The sequence below is a fragment of the Equus przewalskii genome, chromosome 1 (genome assembly GCF_037783145.1).
Source record: "Equus przewalskii isolate Varuska chromosome 1, EquPr2, whole genome shotgun sequence".
Taxonomy (NCBI): Eukaryota; Metazoa; Chordata; class Mammalia; order Perissodactyla; family Equidae; genus Equus; species Equus przewalskii.
The window spans coordinates 156,715,160-156,735,043 of NC_091831.1; the positions used below are offsets into that span (position 1 = coordinate 156,715,160).

The 19,884-nt window shown below is 36.4% G+C and overlaps 1 protein-coding gene and 1 pseudogene across 1 annotated transcript; both read right to left on the reverse strand.

Moving 5' to 3' along the window:
* Positions 1 to 615: 615 nt before the first annotated feature.
* LOC103562230 (olfactory receptor 4S2-like) lies at positions 616 to 1,554 on the reverse strand. The gene has a single exon (XM_008537218.2). It carries the CDS (start codon positions 1,552 to 1,554, stop codon positions 616 to 618), a length of 939 nt encoding a protein of 312 aa, XP_008535440.2.
* Positions 1,555 to 11,159: 9,605 nt separating this feature from the next.
* Positions 11,160 to 12,154, reverse strand: LOC103562231 (olfactory receptor 4Q3-like; annotated as a pseudogene).
* Between the last annotated feature and the right edge of the window lie 7,730 nt (positions 12,155 to 19,884).

Genomic DNA, 19,884 nt, shown 5'->3' on the forward strand with positions numbered 1-19,884 from the left:
GCTCTCTCTCTCTCTCTCTCTCTCGCTCTCTCTCTCTTTTGTTTTTCCTGTATGGAAATCATCCTTTGGGCAGTTTGTCAGTTTATATCAACTTCTTCATTGGATGAAGTGTATTTTTCTATGTCACATTTTCTGAATTTGTTATACTTATCTCTTTATGAATTTATTGCCTTTACTAGATTATACAATATTTGTGGGAGAAGACTAGGAAAGAAAGAAAGGAAAAAAAAGAAGGGAGGAGGGAGGAAATGAGGGGAAAAAGAAGGCAGCTCCTGGGAAGTCAAACTTCTTTTTTTTAGGAGAAATGATCTGATTCCTCAGAGATAACTTTCCCTTGAAACCTCATTCTGAATTATTGAATTATAGCTGAAGATAGTTTGGTTTAAATTGAAGGGATCTAAAGCAGTTAAATGAGATACTGCGTAGGAGTGTTTCCAGTAGGGAAAGGTTTAAATTTAGCCCACCCAAAGGCAGAGAAATAAAATAGCCTCAAGTTATTCCCTGTTAAATGAAAATTACAAGATGGCTGAATTTTAGAGCCTATTCCTTAAAAGCATTAGTAAGGTAGGGACCATGAAAGTTTCAGCTAATTCTCTGATTTGCATTTACTACAAACTATCCCTTCAACTTTTCCTTCAAGGAGAACTTGCGACTCCATAGTCGTTTCATGGCATTCTTCACACCCTCATTCCTCAAAGTATAGATGAGTGGGTTTAGCATTGGAGTGATGGTAGTATAGAACACAGACACAGCCTTATCCAGTGGGAAAGTAGTGGATGGACGAAGATAAATAAAAATACAAGGGACAAAGAAGAAAGTTACTACAGTCAGATGAGATCCACAGGTTGAGAGAGCCTTATGCCGGCTCTTTGCAGACCGCTTCCGAAGACTAAATAGAATTACTGTGTAGGAGGCCAGAAGAATGAGGAAACAGCCCAGAGAGATTAGACCACTATTGGCAATCACCAACATATTTACCAGGGTTGTATCAGCACAAGCAAGTTTTAGGACTGGGTGCACATCACAAAAGTAGTGGTCAATGACCCGAGCATTGCAGAAAGGCAGCTGAAAGGTCAGGAGGGTCTGAAAAAAGGAATGACCCAGGGCTCCTAACCAGGACAGTGATGCCAGCACAATACAAGCATTGGCACTCATGATGGTGGTATAACGAAGAGGTTGGCAGATGGCGGCATAACGGTCAAAAGCCATGACAGTCAAAACAAAAATCTCAGCACAACCAAAAAAGTGGAAGGTAAACATCTGAGTTACACAGCCCCAGTAGGAAATAGTCTTTTTCTCAGAAACAAAGTCTTCAATCATCTTGGGTGCAGTGGCTGAGGAATAGGCAATGTCTACAAAGGACAGGTTACTGAGGAAGAAATACATGGGTGTGTGGAGTCGAGGATCAGAAAAGACTGTAAGCAAAATGAACAGATTTCCCACTATGATCAAGATGTAGAAGAGGAGAAATAGGGCAAAGAAAATCAGTTGCATTCTGGGATCTTGGGAAAGTCCTAGGAATGTAAACTCAGTGACATTGTTGACCACTTGCATGAGGACCCAGGCAGAACTGGTTGAGTGGCTCTGGTTCTCTGTAGAAATAAATAAATGTTATAAACTATTGTAAGCATGGTAAAGCCTAACAGAGACAGCCTTATGAAAATATTTAAGTCATGCATAACATGGTAAATTCTTAATATTTCTTGAATACAGTTAATGAATATTTTTCTCATTATTAATTTTCTTACTACATTATTGACTCACATTTGATTTTCTGTTACACTTAGACCTACAATTCCATTCTCCAAAACAAGAATCTAGAGAATATGAGTTTTTTCTTTCTATCGGATTTACTGCTTTTCCTTAAGCATATACCTCCCTTCTCTTTCTCTCTCTCATCGGAAATCCTTTTGGGGAAGAAAAAGCTTAAATTAATTACTAAATTGATAAATTAATTTTTCAGCCTTAAGATAAAAGCCAGAACTCAGAATCAGAGCTCTGATGTCAAAATTCTTAAAATTATTAAGTGAATCTTTTTAATATAATATACACAGATCAACTTTAGAAGAATAATGTTCTATTTAATCAAATGCAGAAGACTCAGTTTCCAGTTTCTAAATTAGATTGGAAGTTTCAAAACAATTAAAAATTAAGTCATGTTTAGTGACTGAGAACCACATATACAGTGGCCTCCTGCTTATCAACAGCTCGTGCTTGTAAATCACATTGGGTGAGTTTGAGTCCTAAGCCTTGGCCTGCATGTGAAACTTCCACTTTGCTTGCCAGTAAGGAATACTTGAGAAGTGGTCCAACTATAGACAGAAATATCTTTTCCTATATTGCTCTAAAGAGTTGAAAAGTTAAAAAATTATTGAGGTTCCCATTATCCTCAATCTCTTTGCCTTGAAAAAGCCCTCTGCCCTTGTAATCATAGGTAAGAATTAGGAATAAAATTTCCCAAACAGATAATGCTATAAATGGTAGTTAAAAAAATAAGTGTCTGATACAGTTTTACAAACCATATACAGGAATGCTTAAGGCATACAGAGAAAAATATTAGATAAAAATAATCAGGGAAGAATTCTTGAAAGAGATGAATCATGAGACAAGATCTAAAGAAGTCCCTTGGAATAAAATGGCTTTTCTGAAGCATTGCAAATTATTAGGTATCTTCCATCTTTACTAGAAAAACCTCTTTTCTGCATGGATAGTTTAAAGAGGACTGCCCAGAAGCTGAGTGATTTCAGTTTGAGCACCTCACCAACTGGATAACTTTAGGTAAATCAATCTGTTTTCTCTAAATCTTGGTTTTCTCATTTAGAAAATATGGATTATAAAGTTTTTTACCTCACAGAGCTGTTACAAAAATAAGATGAGATATCTATGTAGTTTTTTTTGTATTTATGAAGAGTTTTACTTTATAATTTGAATCTACAAAATGGGATCTTTCTAGTAAATAGAATTTGCAATTTTATCTATTTAGCTGTTATGTAAAAATTATATAGACAAAAAATAGAGAATATTAAAATTCATATATAATTTTATTCCTGAGAAAATAAACTATAGTATCTGATGATTTCCATTAAAGAGATACCATTAATAGTAGTTAATATTTACTACACACTTTATTATGTGCAGGATTGTATCTCATTCTATTCTCACAAAAACATTTTAATATTTATCTTCATTTTACAGAACACCAAAGTTTGAAGTTAGGTGAATCCTCCAATATAACAGAGTCAGTGAAGGGGCTGGTATTTGAATTGTAGCCTCCCAATCCCATGAAGTACACATCCCCTTAAATAAATGATAGAAAGACAGAACAATGAATAGGAAAAAGATGATGATAATGATGAAGATAGATAGACAAATAGATAGATGAACTTCTCATGAAAAGGAATTGCATTTAAAACATCATTTGCTCTCTTATGATGCAAAATCCTTTGATTAGAGAATATGGTCTATGTCTTTAAAATCTTTGAATATTCTATGACACTGTATCAACAAAGCCAAATTGTATTCACTCATAAACAATTGGCAAAATCATAAGGGTTGGAAAAATATTTAGCTAATCACAGAAAACACTTATGTTGTACTTACCATATGCCAGGTGTTGTTCTAAGTGTTAACAACTCATTTAATTCTTACAAGAATATCATGAAGTAGGCTATCATCACTATCCCCACTTCAGAGATGAGGAACTGAAGCACAAAGAGTAAATAACTTGCTCAAAGTGATAGAGCATGTGATTGGCAGAGCTGGTATTTGAACCTAAGCAACGGGACCTCAAAGTTTATTTTCTTAAAGCATGTGTATGCTACCAGGGCTGATAGCATCAAAGTCATCATATCCGCTTTCTCATTTGAAAGTCGTAAGCTTTCTGCAATCGTCAAAAGACTCCTTTTCTGCTAATCATAAAGAATTTGGTTTATTGTTTTTAACCATATCCAGTATTTAGAGACAAAGACTACAGTTGCAACTGGAAAGATCACAGTTTGTGCCAACTTTTCTCAACTTAAACTTACAATGAGAATGCAGTGACAAGTGATGTGATATTGATCATTAATTTAGACATTATTTCATCTAACGTGTTGACAATCAAATAGAGGAGGTCTGTATGCAAACTAACAATCACGGTTCTCTGAGACAATGATAAGGAAGCCCAGGAGAGTCAGGGACGCCTTTCCAGAGAAAGTCATCATTGAGTGGGATTTTGAAAGTTGAGTTAACCTGATGTTAACTGATAGTTAACCTGATGTTGAAGAGAATTATTGGGTGGGCAGAAAAGTGGGCAAGGCAGGAAGGACATCCAGGCTAGTGAATAGGACACGTGAAAATAAAAAGGTGTAAATCATTATAGCATCTTTTATGAGGAATGCCTATAGGTTTGATATGATTCACACAGAATCCATGAAGGGAAGTGTTAGGAATGAGGCTGAAAAGGAATTGCTTAGATCACAAAGGGTCTTGTGAGTCAAGTTGAGGAATTGGAATTTATCTTGAATTATTTGGAGGGATCATAAATAAAGAATCACTCCAGTGATCACTCCAGTGCCAGGAGGGCAGCAGGAACGGGCGGTGGTGGAGAACAGTTGTTAAAAAGGAGAAACCTGAAACCCAGCTTGCCTAGGTTCAAATTTTAGCCCTACTACTTGCTTTAAGAAAGTTATTTAACTTCCCTTTGCCTCAGTTCTCTTAAATGTAAAATGTAGGTAAGAATAGTATATACCAAATAAGTGTTGTAAGGATTAAATGTGTTACATATAATGGCACACTGTAAGCAAATATATAATTATCATTACCCATCTTAATGACTGGAATATATGCCTACTGGAAGGAGGGAGAGAGACATGGATAGGAGTCTTCTGAAGATGCTAAACTCCTACCATGTTCATCTCCTAATTCCAATTTATATGTGTTTTCATGCTTGTCAAAATCTTGGAAAACGCCTCTACTGCTGACACCCACCCTCTCAAATATATTCCTTTGGCTGGAGTAGTAACAAAGTATCCTCCATATCTTTGCCTGGCTTTCTTTAAGAGTTCAAGTAAGGGTAACCAAAGATGTTTGGGCAGCAGCTCTATTCTTCCTGAATGGTAACAATCTCAACTTTATCTAGGATCCCCCTCAGGATCCCATAAAACTAATCCAAGTCTAAGACACAAGATTGATCTATTATCTTCATTGGGAGAAAGAGTACAGGATTTGAAGGTCGAACAACAGGGCTTGACTCACAACTCTGCCTCTTACAGGCTGTGTGATCTTAACACAATTTTCCTCACTTGTAATAACCAGAGTTCTCCCTTGTAAGATAATAGTGCCACTCATGGAGAGGATCAAGTTAATTAATGGACATGAAAGTAGTAAGTTGTCTGCAAATCTAAGTCATAATCATTTTAGTGGTAGAATTTCAGGAGCATCAATATCAGACACCTGAATTCTGTGGACCAGAGCCTCTGTGGAACTGGTTATTTCCACTGGTCCACCCAGGCTCCTAGGTCAAATTTGGTCTCTCTGGGATGATGCCAAAGAAAGTATGCCAATTATAATGGGATCTATACTGTTCAAGAAACAAGGTTGTTCCTTTATTTAACTCTATGAGTCCACCTAAACTATTTCAAATAGAACAAATAGCAAGACTGCAACTCACTGAAATCTTCAGGGAAAGAGATTTAGTCACAGTTTCTCCTGTGAGCAATTTGAAAAGGGCAGAGATCAAACATTCTGGATCTCTTTCCTAACAGCAAGCTCCATTCCATGGCAAGCTCTTTGTGCAATAGTGTCTGAGTAAGTAAAGTCTTGAAAATAACTGCAAAAAACCTAATGTAAACAATATAGAATATATATGCATATATATTTCTGTTTTTCACACAGCACCAATATTTATTTATCCTTTCACCTAATAAATATTTAAAGAGCACATTCTCTGCATCTGGTACTGTGCTGTGAATATAAAAAGATGAATAAAATCTAATTCCTGGCATAAAACCACTCATTTTAGACTAATAACTTTAAATGACCTCCTCAAATTCCCTAGACTGGACCATAACTTCTGTAAAATGTATCCTTATAGGTAAAAAGGATCTTGGAGATGACTTGACTTTATTTCACCGTTTAACCATTGATGAAACAAATGAAGTGCAGAGGAAATTGAGTTATCTAGGTTTCACTGTTAATGATAAAGCTAGGACTAAATTTCAATTGAAATAATATTGATACACCTTTTAAACTGTAATAAACTTTCCCCAAATTACTTAATGGAATTACTAGAACAGAGTTTGTAAAGTGAGTGAAGAATTTAAAGATTCTGCTTTATCCTTTCATACGCTTTGAATCCATGAAAGTTGCTCTTGCCTCTTTCACCTTATTAACTTGTCATTCCAAAAGAGAAACTTACTCTGGCCGTCTTCTTGAGTGTGGTTCCACGACATGGATTTGGACAACCTGAGATCTTGGATTAATACACCTTTCTGAGACAGAACTGTGATCTATATCCAGATATTCATACTAAAAGATTGAGATCAGTATATTGATGCTTCTTTTAGTATGTGCTACATTTCACAAAAAGGATTACACCTGCAGCCTAAGAAGAGGGCCTGAGTTTGTTAATTTGCTGTCTCTCTCAATTTCTCAGATAGAAATGTATGAGTTTATAGCCATGCCATGGCTTCTGATCTTGGTCTGCAAGAGCTTCTTTCTACATTTCTGCCTGCCAAGAGAGAGAAAGTGTCAGCAATCTTTATGTCTCAGCACAACCCTGAGGGAATTGCTGGGCCAGTGATTGGGTAGCAACTGGAAAGTATTGTTAGGCAGAGAAAGTGCAAGTGTAATCTCCACTAAATGATGCCTTGTAAATTATGTTGAAGGCTACTTGGTAAATAACTCGTTAATAAATATTCAGGTCATTTCCACAGTTTTGCATAATTGACTTAAAGTTGGGGCAAGGGAAGGAGGAGGGTGATGTTCAGTATCACTATATTGTTCCACTAACTTAATGACAAAATAGTGTATTTGTTTATAAACCTATTGAAATATTTTACTTCGTGTTAAAATTTGCTGAGCCTAAAGTAGATAAGCTACATTTTTAATTTAGTGGCACTGTGAAGATACTGCTTCAGTCCTATTATTACATGAATGAATTTCTAAGGCATTTAGGTCAAGGAGATTTGACTAAAGTTGAGGATTACACCTCTGAAATTGAGTATAAAATGTATCACTAAATTAAGTGTGAACTTTCAAGTCAGGCCTAAAGTTTGAATGAGGTTGAATTTTGTGTTTGAATGGCACACAAGGAAAATATGGTATATGGTAGCCCAAATAGCGTTCACCTAGATTAACGCTTTTTTGAGGTAGAAAGGATTATCATGTTGCAACATAAAAGTGCTTTTTATTGCTGTTGGTAGCAGTTTATTGTTCTAGGACTCTAGAGGTTATAAATAAAGAAGCTTTTTGGACAAGGAAATGGCTAATTGTGGCAGTCCTGTTTTTACTGGGTTTCTCCACTCAAATTCCTTCTGAGATAAAGGATTGTCTCACATGTTTCTCTCTCTTCCTTATCTTGTTCTGTTTGTTCCTTCATTCCTTCCTCTCTTCCTAGGTTCCTTCTTTTTTCTTTTCTCATTATTCCTTCCTTCCTTCAAAATAACATTTAGTCAGACAAAGAAAGACAAATATTGTATGATATCACTTATATGTGGAATCTAAAAAAGCAAAACTCAAAACAGAAAGTAGAACGGTGGTTACCAGGGCCTGGGGGATGGAGGAATTGGGGAGATGTTGCTTAAGGGCACTAACCTGCAACTAGAAGATGAATAAGTTCTGGAGATTTAATGTACAGCATAGTGATTATAGTCAACAAAGCTATATTATACACTTCAAAGTTGCTAAGAAACTAGATCTTAAATGTTCTCACAACAAAAAAAAGACTAGACCTTAAATGTTCTCACCACAAAAAAAGAAATGATAATTACAAAATGTGATAGAGGTGTTAGCCAAAGCTATGGTGGTAATCATATTGCAATAAATAAATGTATCAAATAAACATGTTGCACACCTTAAACTTACACAATATTATATATAAATTATATATCAGTAAAAAAAAAAACATTTATTGAACATTTATTCTTGGCTGAGCACTGTGCTTGATACTCTAGATACAGAGACCACTGAATAATGGTGCAGCCCATTAAGTGAAATTAAAATTGCATCACATTTGCAAGTGCTATGCTCACTAAACACAAGTAAAGCATGTTATGAGTATGAGAATTCATATGATGATCAGTTGATAAAACTCTATAACGACAGGATCAGACATGACTTCCAAGAAGATAAGAACTCTAATATTGAAGCCGAACAGGGGGTCATCAATTCAAGTAGAGCGAGAAACATGTCCAGAGTCATGAAGGAAAAGGGAAACTACCTATAGTTCAGAGGTCCATGCGATGGGACAGGACTGGGACAGTAAGTGGGGATCGATACTTGGTCTCCAAACAAGCTTAGTCACTATAACTGGGCTCAAGGTTTAGAGTGGTAGTATAACAAAATTACTAATACAGGGACTCCTAGGTATTATCTGAGATTTTCTTATCCCCAGGCACACTGCTCAGTACCCCTACATATTCCCATGACAATATTAGTACAGAGTCTGGGGCAGGATAGAACTTGCAGCTGAGAAGCTATAGATTTGAAGAAAAGATTGGTTAGGTTAGGAAGTCAAAGAGTTATTCACTTAAGAGATAGGAACCAGACTACACTGTATTTACGTTATGGATTTTACCATTTTCTCTAAGCAATTGAAGCTCACGAAGTCTGTTTGTTTATGGAATAATTACAAAAAGCTTGGGAACATAAAGAGCATAAAAACAATAAATCAATAGTTAGCACGATAATAAATAAAAAATAGATATCTTGAGTCAGCCTATTCATTAAGGAAAAAGTGTTGAAATCTACATAAAATGTGGAGTTTAGTTAATAATAATGTATCAAAATTGGTTCATTAGTTGTGGCAAATGTACCATAGTAATGTAAGATATTAACAGTAGAGGAAACGGTATGAGGTATACAGAAACCCTCTGTACTGTCTTTGAAACTTTTCTGTAAATGTAAAATTATTCTAACATTAATTAATTAAATTAAAAATGATGATATAAAAGACTTGAAAGTATGATATTAACCAGATCATTTTTTTAAAACCACTTAAAATGTGATTTTTTTAACATATTTTGAGGACTCATTTATCACCTAACATGAAATTTCTTGTGTCGAGGCTAATTTTGATATGAATGGGGGAGTTATTAGGGATTTTACTGTCACATAACAGGTGTCTCAGGTCAAAAACTCAGTTCCTTTTTCTGTCTTGTGATTCTCTAGGATCAAACAATTATACAATGTTCTTTCAGATTTTGTTTCTCTTTTAATTTAACAGAACAATTAGCAATAATTGTAACATAAACAGCCAATATTTATTGAGTTCTGACCATATGTAGACATGCTTATTAGAGCTGTACAGGTATTATTTTGTTTCATTTTTCTGAGAATCCAGTGAGGCAGATACTATTATTGTCCTCATTGAAAGGACAATAGTCAAAGGGATATTGAGAGGTTAAGTTGCTTGTCCTCTGGGAAGTGGTGGAGCTGGACCATGATGAAGGGATCTGACTCCAGAGTCCACACTTCTGACCTCTCTGCTCTACTTCTCCCGATGATCTGGGCTCACATATCATCTTGGAATGCATCCACCTTCCTCTAGTGGATATTGAGAGACTTTATCATTTAGTATTTGAGTGATCTATTGATGTGTGGTGGAACATGCAAATGGCAAGATGTCCAAGTTCTTACATGACCAGCGGTATTGCAAGTTACCTAGGAAATCCTAACATTAGGTGGAATTTTAGACTTCTTTTTCCTGAGGTATGTTTTTCAGCTAAGTAATCAGAAAAGCCTCTCTATAGCAATTGATTAGAAAATAAAGTGAGTAAATATAAAAATATTGCTAATAATCCATCATTATATTATTTTTTAGTAAATAGAATAAATACCTTTCCATACCCATAAAAATTTGCAAAGAGATTTATATCAGAAGTAGATAACCTTAGATATAAATGTTTAAGTGAATGTTTTTAAGGATCTCCTAGCTCTGGAGCTCCTATAAAGGTATAGTAGAAATTAAATAATTGATCCATCTAATTGGGATAAGTACCCTTTGTGGAAAGAAAAATATTGAGTTAATCTTAATTATCTAAAATTACTAGCTTTCTTGGTTGATTGTACTTTGTCTAAGTGATCTTGAGCAAGACACTTAAGAAATCTGAGTTCATTTGTAAAACTGAAGTTGACTAACATTACCTACTCCTCAAAGTACTTTTGAGACTCAGCAGTACTAACTATGAATGCTATAAACCATAACTCATTTCTTTGTCTTTTCCTTTAGAGTCTAGAGCTCTTAAACATGAGGATTACTTGAAGAGCCAGCTTATCTACTCACCCCCACTGTAATTTCACTCAAAGAATAACTTGAGGTGGAATGGGACACCTCTTCTAGAGAAGCCGCTAGACAGAACACTAGAAGCTTCCATCACCCCAGAACTCCCAGATTTCCTTTGCTTCACACATAAACCTTGCCGAGAGCATATGTTCGTTCAAGTGAATTGAATTTAAGTGCATTTTTAAAATTTGGCACAATATAAAACACAGTTCTTAGCGAACATTAATATATAGGATGGTTAGTGCTGTTTTCAGGCTTTGTTAGAGACAGGACAAAGGGGTTCACATTGCTTTGGAAAAGACTGTTGAGACATCAGAAGGAATTTCCTGATACTAAAGTTGTTAAACTCTGGAGGAGCAGGGCAAAAAAAGGACGTAATATCTTCTTTCATTTGAAGAGAGTTTAAAATTGAAATGAATTGAATAAATGCAGACCACTTATAGACAAAAGGATAGAAGAGTTGCTCTTTCAAGGAGTCTTCTTGACTTTAGCCTGCAATTAATTCCTGTTATCATTTGTGAGCCAGTAAACACTCTCGAGTTCCCTGCTTAACATTTAATCCCTGAGAAAGCTACCTATGCCTCAATAGCAATGCATTATAATTTTCATGCTGGCTTCTCTTTCATACCAAAGTCACCAAATTGGCTTTCAGGCATGTACTCATGTACAGGATGAGTTAAGAGTGTCCCAAGAGAGTATGTTTTCTAACATGGCGGAAGCATATCACATGTTTTTTTCTCAGCTTCTTCATGGCTGTCTTCACATCAGCATTTCTGAGTGTGTAGATGAGGGGGTTCAACATAGGCGTGATCACTGTGTAAAAGATGGAGAATACCTTATCCGCAAAGAAGCTGCAGAAAGGCCTCAGGTAGACGAATACACATGGCACAAAGATCAGGCTGACCACTATTAGGTGGGAGGCACAGGTAGAGAGTGCCTTGCTCTGGCCCTGGTGGAAGCGAGTTCTCAGGGTGATCAGGATGACAGCATAAGAGAATAGCAAGACCAAGAAGCAGACAAGAGATAGCAGAGCATTGTTTGAGACCATCAGCACCTCTATCACGTACATGTCGATGCAGGCTAGCTTGATGACCTGTGGGACATCACAATAAAAATTGTCCAGTTCATTGGGGTGACAGAAGGGCAGCTGGAAGACAAGTATGACCTGTGTGATAGAGTGGATGAAACCCCCACACCAGCAGGCAAAAACCAACTGAAGGCATAGCTGGTGGTTCATGACTCTCAGGTAGGGCAAAGGATTACGTATGGCAACATACCTGTCGTAGGCCATGACTAGCAACAAAAACACCCCCACTGGCTCCCAGAAAGTGCGGGAAGTAGGTCTGGCCCAGGCATCCTGAAAAAGAGATGATCTTGCCCTGCTGTAGGCAATCCCTTAACATCTTGGGGATAGTGACACAGCTCAGGTATAGGTCAACAAAGGACAGATGGCCCAAAAAATAGTACATAGGAGATTGGAGCAGGTGGGCATCAGCTCTCACTGTTACCAATATCAAGAGCTTTCCCAGGACACTAACACAACAAAAATATTAAGAAGAGAAATAGCTGCAGCTCCCAAAAGGATGACAAGACCAGAAGAACAAATTCTGTCACCTTAGAATCATCGTCTTTTTTCAAGTCAAGAATACCAAGTGACCTAGAGAAAGAAAAATTAAATTAGAACAAGAAAAGTGTAAGTTAGACTAAAGACAATATGTATATATATTGTAACATATATATGTTACCAGATTTGGGATCTGGTGTTTATAGAACCATATTCCAAGATGAAAAAAAATTAAGCAAGTTCTGTGAGGTAGGAAACGTATGTTCCTGTATAGATAGAACAAGGAACATTTTGCATCTCTTTCAACCTTTTATTCCTGTAATACTTTTAAATTGCATTTACAACAAATTGGGAAGGGAGATAATGACATTCATCGTGAAGTGATGAGAGCACGAAAATCGCTTTTTTTTCAGTAGACAGAATTATATCCTTTAAGAACAAGAGTTCTAAAATGAAGGATCTAGATCCAATCTACTTCTCACCAGTGGAGTGACCCCAGGCAAGGTATTAAACATGAGTTTTGTTCTTTGTTTGTTCAATATAATATAGAGATTATATTTCCCAAGGTTGTTTTGAAAATCAAATGTAATCTCCATGAGCACCATACACTTACATGAAAAATGACTAAGTCACTCAAAGTGAGGAAAGATTTCTTATTTGCCTTTATACTCACACCGCAATGCTTACTGCATAATAATTTATCAAATTGAAGGAAGAACGCTTTGTGCTATGAATTGCCATATGGTATAAAGGTTAGTAGTACCTGTTAGGAAACAAATTACTCAGGAAGAATTAAAAAGAAATTCATGTTCTTTGTTTTTATTTATCTCAGGTGACAGAGATTGAGAAGTTGTAGAAGAAACACGAAATAAAATCTTTACCCTTAAACTTTAGGGAAGCATCATATTGAGGATGAGTAGGACAGCAGCTGGAACACACTAATCACCAAAAGAAGAGACCAAGGGCAATGAGCCATATCACTGAGGCATGTTCAAAAGAGGTTCACCATGACCCATTTTGTAGGAAAGGATAATGAGGGTAATCAGAATTATGCTCCCTTTGGACTTTTCATCAACCATAGGCACACTTAAGACAAATAAAAGATCCACTAAGATATTATTTTATCCATTTCTCCTGCTCTACTCTTACATTCATCCCTGATATTGGGTGGAAATAGCTTGGACTACAAATGAGAAATCAGAGAACATTTCTTCCATTGAAATGGTTAAGATTTAGCAGATGTCTCCCTGTCTAGAGTAAGGTATTTCCAATCCAGAGCCAGCTCTAGGCAAAATATTAAGTGAGATCAAATTTGTATTTTTCTGTCCCCAGTCCCAATTACCCATTCCATGTTGCACTTGGTTCTCTCAAATCATTCAGTCAAAGTTACCTGATAGTTATCTACACTAGGTATCAAGGATTTCCATAGACAATGCAGAAAAGCACTTGAATTTCAAAAATAAAAATTCTTAATACTGAGAAATTTCTCCCTATACATTATTTCAAGATAAACAAGTGGGAGAAATATTTTGGGCCCAAGGAACTTCTGGATGTCTCTGTCACACCACATACGGGCCCATCCTTTTCATCTGCCTATAGAATAGGGCGCATCTGATTCTCCAATCTCATAAGTAATGAAAGGATTCACCTCACTTTCTAGAATTATTTGGAAAACAAAACAAAGCAAAAATACAGGCAACCATTTTCTGTCATATGTACAGTCCTACATGAGCTCTGATTCATTGGAAATGTTCCAGTCCTCTTTGTATATACCAAGGATTGTCAATTTCCATGTGGAGATGGCATGCTGATGTTATTTCCAGTTATCTAAAATGTTTAATTAGCAGAGGGCAAGCTCTCATTAAAATGCTGGATCTAATTTCAAACCTCATCTTGGGGAAGCTGGAAAGAGTCTGAAAAAGAAAAACCAAAGTTACAAAAAGATTGCAAAGAAATTTCGAAAAAAAATAGGAAAAAGAAAAAAATGAATGTAAAAGCATAATCCAAAGCATGATTGTAATTTATTTCTGAGAAACAACGTGATTATTTCCTAATGTGAAGACATAGTATACAAAGGGTATTGTACACAAGACGCATATTAAAAAAAGATAAGCTTGTATTAAAACAGATAATATTAAAATTCAATGAATCAGAAGGGTAGATTAAATAAGTGTGTAAAATATACTATAATCCAAATTACTACAAGACATTTTGAAGCCCTAGTCTATGATATATCTCTTTAAAGTAATATTTCATATTGGGGACTTCAGTACAATAGATATTTTCACATAGTTCCCAGGAGACTGGTGTAATAAGATTTAACTAATAGTGATATCAAAATGTTAAAATTTCATAAGACAAAAATAGGCCACCCTATGTCTTGGTTATCTGAGTTGTAATTAAGGTATGGGCTGGATGCTGGTTATTCTTGGATTTTCTTACTGCCTCAAGAAATTTTCTGCCTTCAGATAATATGAGAACAAAATTCCAACCAGCACAGAAATTTCACTTTCAGTGTTAATAAAATTGCCAAATTGAATAGAAACATTTCCAGCCTCTACATTTCTGAAGTCTCATTAAAATGACTTGATCACAGGAAGAAATTCAGCCTGTGAGTATTCTTTGAAGAATGAAAAGAGCACTATATCCACTAGCACGAAGGAATGTCCATAAAACCACCTTCCACCACAACATAGTTTCCCATGCCAAACCCCTGCAGGGTCTGGGAAATAACATTCAAAATTTCCAGCTCCATTATCACGCTCCAAGCTGTAGGATCAGGCCCTATCAAGTGTTATCATATTTCACATCCTAAGAATAACCTAAGAATTTGTGGAAGTCAATAAAAATGTTTAAGTTGGCAAAATGAGCCAGTGGAGTTGAGAATGTTTAATGAGAAGTGAAAGTTTTTATGGAAGGGCCAAACACAGCATGGAGGGAAGAGGATGAAATCAAGGTCTTTAAATAATTAAGGGCTCTTTATGGACAGCTAAGCAGCTGTTCTCCAATTTTTCTAAGCAGGGAACCAGACAGATTTATGAGGAAAATACCAAGAAAGGGAGTCAAGTTTCCCTCGAGGGAGTTGTTTTGTTTTAAAAAAAAAAAAAAAAAATACAGTATATCGTATTTTACTATTTTGCCTGTTTATTTTTGTCTGTGTTGAACTAAAAGCATTCTCAGAGGAAGAAACTTGACCTCACAAACAATGGAAAGTGATTTGCTAGTTGGAGTTTAAATGCCACGTAGACTCCCTTTGGAGACATCTGATACTTTTTCTAATTTCTCCTGAAACACCAAGAAATGGCCACCATTCATTGGAGGTAGTACCCAAGATGGTATTTCCTATCGAGAAGGGCAAAATCTTTCCTCTCTAAACATTTTTGGTTGTGTTTGAAATATTACATTTTAAATTGCATTTGAAGAAAGTGAAGAAGATTTAGCAGAAAGTAACTGAAATAATTCAAGAAATGGAAAATTAGGATCTAGGAGGGATGATAATAGAATTAGGTAGTCTTAAGACAATATTGCCATGAATCCAATGTCTTCTGTTAAGTAAAGTTGATCCTACCTATCCAAACGTTGTAACCACCTTCCAAGATACCACCAGCACTAGAATCCCCTGAGGTTATGGTAATTTCATTGTTTTGTGATGCTTCTAAGAGTATAAACCTAGAGCAAAAAAACTCACTTAAATTTAAATGATAAATGCCAGAGTATAAAGAGAAAAAGAGTATGGACAACAGGAGGTATAAAAATGGTTTCAGAAACAGAAAGAGGAGCAAGGGAGGAGAGTAGAGCTTTGAATAAACATATCTGAGAAACTTAGATCATTGCATATTAGGAGCTGTGTGAGTTCAAGGAAGGAATATGTTACCCTGCTATTCATCCCACTAGCCCCTTCTTCATAGTCTCAGGCCAGCAAAATGAGAAATTCTCAGATGACCATCACAGTTGCCCAGTCTGTACCCTAACTGCTTCCTTATAAGTCAAGCCCTAGTTGAGAGCTGGCTGTAAGGATAGGAAAGAACTCGTCCCTTAGGGCTCTTGGCTGTGCCTGAGGTGGGTTTTTTTTTGTTTTGTTTTTTTTTTTTTTTGAGGAAGATTAGCCCTGAGCTAACTACTGCCAGTCCTCCTCTATTTGCTGAGGAAGCCTGGCCCTGAGCTAACATCCGTGCCCATCTTCCTCTACTTTATATGCGGGATGCCTACCACAGCCTGGTGTGCCAAGCGGTGCCACGTCCACACCCGGGATCTGGGCCGGCGAACCCCGGGATGCTGAGAAGCGGAGCGTGTGAATTTAACCACTGCGCCACTGGGCCGGCCCCTGTGCCTGAAGTTTTTATAGTCCTTATGCCACTGCTCAGACTAATGAGCCCTGGGACTCCCTAGGCTGCTATTGTTTTTGAGCTGTCTGAATCTCGGTTCTTGCTTGCAAGCTCTTAAGCCTTGCAGACTCTGAAATGGTCAGACCTTACTGCCCAACACAGCACACCCCTTTTACTTACTATGGATTGATTACTTTGGCTCCACCTATGCTACCAATTTTCTAAGCATCGGTATATACTTGAGTAAAACAATTCTCTCCAGTTTCTATCTCAACATGTTTTCTGGAGTGTGGCAGGCTGAATGATAAATACCAAGTTAACACCGGAAGCTGTAGAAGAGGAAACATTTCCGTCAAGGTGTTATAGAGGCTTAATACAACAACTGAGTCTCTTGACACCTCAAGCAGCTCATCTAATTGGTGGCTATGTATGGATCTTATACAGAAAACACAGCTATTGTCAGTAGCAATTGAAAATTATTTATAAATTGTCAAAGTATAATTTTTTATGATTACAAAACAATTCTCAAACAAATAGATGAAGAACACATGTCAAAAATTATACTTAATTCACACATTAACTATTTATAGCTGAAACCATATGAAGTCTGGGATTTATTCCTAAGAAATGATAAGGGAAATAGGGAGCTGTAGATTCAACAAGATTGTCCATGAGTTGATCGTTATTGAATCTGAGTGATGGAGATTGTTGTTTTATTCTCTCTACTTTTGTATATACTTGAAATTTTTCATAATAAAAGGTTTAAAAATGCTAAAAAAAAAATTGTATTTAACTCTTTAATGAGAAACAGTAGGATGACGAAGCCAGTGCAAAAGAGAATATAAACATATGACTATATAATCAGAGTATAAAAAACAACACTGAAATAAAATTTCTAAGTTATATATAAAAGTTAATATCTTAAAGGGTAATACAAGCTTAACCTTTGGGATTATCTTTTCTTCCACACTAAAAATTAACAGAATTTAGCAGTTTCTGTTATATCTATCTTTATAACTGTGCACATCTGAGATCCCATAAATGCTAAGTACTAAGTTAAACACCATTCCAAACCCTAGAGTTAGATGACTCTTATGTGAGCTTGTTGAACAATATTTTAACATGGCATCAAAAGGTCACACATATGCTCAGATTTCACATTAGGGAAAGGAGAGGAGTACAGCATACCAGCAGGATGGTATTGGAAATTTCTCTTTTACGGAAGGAGTTCTCACAGCAGTGCAGTTGTTAGAGTTTTCCCTTCCCCTACAAAGTGGCAGCTCACAGGAAAGAAGATGAGATACAGAGGAGCGTGTAGGATTCACCTTGGCTTAGAATATACAGGCCTCATAGGAGTCAGTGTATCCTGTCACAGCTCCATCTACATAGCTTCCAGGGTCTCTCTAGTGACACGCCCAGTTACTAGAGTTACTGCTCTCAAGGAAGCCCAAATCTATGGCTTCTCACTAAGAATTAATAGGTCATTCATCATCTTTTTACTCCATATAAAACCTTACCAATTAAGTCATTTTTACCCTAAGGAATATTTTCTAGTAGAATAGTTGGCATTCCACCATTGTTAGGTTTTCAATAAACAGAGCTAGAAAATTAACCTAAGGTAAAATTGGCTCTTAGAAAAAATTGTTAGTAGGTACTTTAAGACGAATAAAGTTTACTTTCCTTCAAACTTCTATAACTTTGTTTCATCTAAGTTTTGTCCTTTATTCATTTTATTTCACATCCTAGCACAATCAGATGTTTATATTTTAAAACAAATTACTTTTCTTTGCTCTTAATAAATAAAAACATATCCATTGTCTTGCATATACATTTGTATTTCCTTGCTACCAGTGTTTTCAGTAGTCTCAACCACCCATATTAGTTATAACTTTTAACAAAAGTAATTGCAATAGATTGAGTTTGTGATCCCTCAAAATTAATATATTGAGACCTAACCCCAGTGTGACAGTATTTGGAAGTGAGGGCTTTCAGGTGAATAGGTCATGAGGATGGGGCTCTCATGAGTGGGATTAGTGCCATTATTAAAAAAGACCCCAGAGAGCTCCCTCTCCTCTTCCCCTCTTTGAGGACACATCTTTGAAGCAGGAAGTGGGCCCTCCAGAAACCGAATCTGCCTGCACCTTGATCTTGGACTTCCCAGCCTCTAGAACTATGAAAAATAAATTTCTGCTTTTTATATGCCACCTAGTCCATGGTATTTTTGTTATAGCAGCCTGAATGTACTAACAGTAACGAACTTCTGATTCTTCACTAGTGTACAGAGAAATAGGAGGTTGATGCTTGAGAATTTCTGTCACACACAAGCATCTAGGCAGATCAACAATTAGCACACATTTTATGAATGCCAGCAGTCACACACATCCTTTTCATGTTTCTTAAAGAGGTGAAAATAAACATATGCTTTAATATGGTCTAAAGGCAGCTAAATATCCTATCAAACTGTTATCTGACAGCTATTCTCTAATATATAAAAATAGCAGGCAAATTAAAACTATGATAATCAATGTTCTTGCATTCTATCTTATTAAAAATTGTCTGAGTGTACAAAGATTTTTCATTAATTATCAATTTAGTAGTAGGCCAAGGTATTTTTTTTCCCCAAAGTCCCAGTACATAGTTGTATATGCTAGTTGTAGGTCATTCTAGTTCTTCTATGTGGGATGCCACCACAGCATGGCTTGATGACTGGTGTGTAGGTCAACGCCCAGGATCCGACCTGGGGAACCCCAGGCAACTGAAGCAGAGCACATGAACTTAACCACCCGGCTACGGGGCCAGCCCCAGTCCAAGGTATTAAAGTTAACAAAGGATATTGGAAATTATATGTAAGATGATACATTACAGAGCAACACAACTACTGTTGATACCAAAATGTTTTATCAGAAATAAAATTCAATTTGGTTGAACACAAAAATTTTACTTTTATTTATTTTTTTGGTGAGGAAGATTGGCCGTGAGCTAACACCTGTTGCCAATCTTCCTCTTTTTGCTTGAGGAAGAGTGGCCCTGAGCTAACATCTGTGCCCATCTTCCTCTATTTTGCATGTGGATTTCCACCACAGCATGACTTGATGAGTGGTGTAGGTCTGCACTTGGGATCTGAACCCAGGAACCCAGGCTGCCAAAGCAGAGGACACCAAACTTAAGCACTATGCCACTGAACTGGCCCCAACAAAATTTTCACATTTTTAATAATGTTAGATATGCAGAAGTAATGCTAGCTCATCTCACCAGGGAAATCAGTATAGGAAGTTTATTAAGTTCAGATTAAAGAGTTTTTTTCTATGTGAAAACAAAGTCTTACAAAAAATAAAATACATGTTTGTTATATTCCAACTTGTTACAAAATGATGAAGGAAAACATACAGCTCTTTCTAAACCAAAATGACCACCCATTCTGATTTGTTGAAGGGTTCATTCTGAATACCCGAACTCGGATTCTTCATATAAATGATTCTGGGCTAGCAGATTCTGATAGAAGATTTTTGGAT

What these genes read in the sequence shown, in the direction of transcription:
- LOC103562230 (XM_008537218.2), bottom strand. Translation starts at nt 1,554, where the DNA reads ATGCAAGTGGTCAACAATGTCACTGAGTTTACATTCCTAGGACTTTCC.